The sequence below is a fragment of the Myotis lucifugus genome, unplaced genomic scaffold (assembly GCF_000147115.1).
Source record: "Myotis lucifugus unplaced genomic scaffold, Myoluc2.0 scaffold_196, whole genome shotgun sequence".
Taxonomy (NCBI): Eukaryota; Metazoa; Chordata; class Mammalia; order Chiroptera; family Vespertilionidae; genus Myotis; species Myotis lucifugus.
The window spans coordinates 899,625-902,734 of record NW_005871244.1 but is presented as its reverse complement, the minus strand read 5'-3'; the positions used below and the strand labels follow the sequence as shown (position 1 = coordinate 902,734).

Below are 3,110 nucleotides of genomic sequence, written 5' to 3'. Positions count from 1 at the left end.
CAGCCGCTCAATGCAGGAGCTGCCCCCTGGTGGTCAGTGTGCTCCCACAGGGAGAGCGTAGCTCAGCCAGAAATCAGGCTCATGGCTGGCGAGCACAACGGTGGTGGTGGGAGCCTCTCCCACCTCTGCTGCAGGCTGTTGGTAAGGAGCAAGGGGTCCCGGACTGCGAGAGAACCCCCCCCCCCCAGTGTATGAAATTTCATGAACCGGGCCTCTAGTGATTATATATTGGAGGTATGGCATTCCAGGGGACTTTCCCAGTAAGACCCTTAAAGTTACCCCATTGCTCACTCGACCAGGTGGCTAAATTGGTTGGAGGGTGGTCCCATACACCAAAAGATAGCGGGTTCGATTCCTGGTCAGGGCACATATCGATTGGTTGCACCCATCCCAACTGGGGACCGAATCGGCAACCCAGGCATGTATGTGAGACAACACTCCAACCAACTGAGCTACACTGGCCAGGACTGTTTGTTGACTGATTGATGATAGCCATTCTGACAGGTGTCAGGTGATATTTCCCCTTTTGCAGAACTGATGTAGCTATTCACAGACCTTTACTTTTGTTGTTGTTAATCCTTACCCGTGGATATTCTTTCCATTGATTTTTTTTAGAGAGAGTGGAAGAAGAAGGAGGAGGAAGAAGAGGAGGAGAAGGCAGAGAGACAGAGAGAGAAACATCAATGTGAGAGAGATACATTGATTGGTTGATTCTTGTTGTGCCCTGACAGGGGATCAAACCCACAACCTTGGTGCATCTGGATAATGCTGTAACCAACTGAGCTACCTGGCCAGGGCCAAAGGACTGAGGGCTTTAATTTTTTGCTGGCTATCCCCTGGAGGCCACCATCAGCTCCTTACTGCACGAGGTTCCCCAAAGTGGCCACTTGCTTCATCAGAGCCAGCAAGGGAGTGAAAGTCTCCTCCCTTGAAATGACAAGATGGTTGTCTCAAACTCATCTACGTATATAAAAGCCTAAGTGACTGTTTGACCATTCCACCAGTAGCTATGATGGGCACTGACCACCAGGGGGCAGATGCTCCGGCCGGTCGGTTAATTTGCTGCTGGAGTATGGCCAATTGAGACTGGGTGAGACAGGCCGGACATGCCCTGGAGCCCTCCCATGGTCCCTCTCCAGCCGGCCGGTCCGATAGGAGTCCCTTGGCCTGGCCTGTGCCCTCTCACAATCCAGGACCCCTTGGAGGATATCAGAGAGCCACAGGCCAGGCCGAGGGACCCAATCGGTGCACGAATCCATGCACTGGGCCTCTAGTTTTTAACATAAATACATGTAAGCATATACTTCTGGTCACCTTAGTCATGCACACACTCAAGGGGAGGGTATTACACAAAAATGTGAATGCCAGGAGGCAAGGATCATGGGAGCCACCTTAAGCATGTGTCCATTATACCAGCCTTGGGTATTTAATCTTCAGCTCCATAAGGAGATGCATATAAGGATTTTCATTGTAAAGTTGTTTGTAATTCTGAGGAGCTGGAGGCAGTTAAAATCAATGGATTAGATATACTCATAGCAACATAAATGGATCTTTCTTTTCTTCACTTTTAATTTATGCCATGTTACCATACTTCATTTTAACTCCAAAATGCAAATATCTTTATCTGATTATAATAGTAATACATACTTATTGCAATATTTTTTTCAGACAACAGAGAAAAGTGTAAAGGAGAAAGTGACAAATCATTAGTTATCTCCCCACCCATACATCACCACTAACATTTCCTTCCCATGGATACACAAGTTTTACCAAAGATTTTTTCCCTTTGATGTGCCACTTTAAGTGGTTGAAATACTCTCTGGAACAATGAATGGGTAAAACCTACCCATCTATGTAATTATGTAAAAACAAGTAAATACAGACAATAAAATAAAGACAGAGACAGTAGGAGGGCTGTAGAGATAGAGTCAGAGGCAGGGAGAGACAGATGGGAGAGGAAGACAGAGTTATGGGCACAGAAGGACAAAGAGAACCACGGAGAGCCATAGAGAGATGAAGATACTAGCAAAGAGAGAAGGACAGGATGGAAAGGAGCATTAATTGAGCTCCTACTGAATGTCATTCTTATTAAAACTTCAAAGTCATTATGAGAGGCAATTACTAGTAACCCCTTTATGCAGGTGATGAGGCGAGCTTTAGAATGGTGAACTGACTTGTCCATGGTCACATCACTGGAATTGAACCCATGGCTCTGTAAAGGGCCTGGTCCATAAAGGTGTTCTGTGACTGTTCATCCAGTAAACAAGGTCATATATCTGCTCCTCAAGGCAGAAGAGGTGGGGACCAGACCCCCATTCCACTCATCTGAGTCAATTTTTCCAGTCTGTTTGCTAAGGCGACAGCAAGGTCTGTTGCCTGGGCAACTGCCCTCCAAGTGCCATGGCAACCGCCATCACAGTCTCCAGCTCTCCACTTTGCCCCTTGGGCATCTCCATGGAGACCGGCTGGATGGAGAGGCTGCAGGGGGAGCTCTGGAGGATGCGCCTGCGTCTAGTGGCGGGAGGGGGTGGGCAGGGGATGCCAGGGCCCCCCCACACCCCCCTGGCGTGCGCAGTCGCAGAGCACCGCAGCCTGGACCGCTAGCCCAGGCGCTGCGCATTTGCCAGCCAGTCCGCCCGTCCGGAGCCCGGCTCGCTGGGGCAGCATGGCGGGGTCGCCACTGCTCGGCGGGCCGCGGGCCGGGGGCGTCGGTCTTCTGGTCCTGCTGCTGCTGGGCTTACTTCGGCCGCCCGCCGCTCTCTGCGCACGGCCGGTAAAGGTGCGACCCCGGGCGGGCAGTGGGGGTGGGGAGGATGCTACTCCAGCCCCGCTGGCCCTGGCTCCCCGGACCTGCGGAGGCATCTGTTAGGGTGGCCCGGGGTCCCGCCGCCAGGGCCAGGCTGGGGTCTCTGGGGATGCGGGTGGCAGCAGCTTGGGCTCAGCCCGCAGCCGCGCCCTGCCCATCCCTCTCCGCCTGGCGCCCGGTGGCGCTGTTCATGGGACCAGCACGTATGAAGGGAAGGGGATGCCGCGCATCGATTTGTGTGCGCGTGTGATGTGACGACAGGGGTTGAGGTGTGGTGTCCTTGTGTGTGTCCTTTGCTATGAGC

General features: G+C 52.2%; 1 protein-coding gene across 1 annotated transcript in view; it reads left to right on the top strand.

The window, feature by feature from the left end:
• Positions 1-2,637: 2,637 nt before the first annotated feature.
• PCSK1N (proprotein convertase subtilisin/kexin type 1 inhibitor) overlaps positions 2,638-3,110 on the top strand; it is a 5,947-nt gene continuing 5,474 nt past the window's right edge. The window contains 1 exon segment of the mRNA XM_006109830.3: positions 2,638-2,779. Within this exon segment, the coding sequence (XP_006109892.1) occupies positions 2,666-2,779 (114 nt within the window). The 5' untranslated portion in view covers positions 2,638-2,665.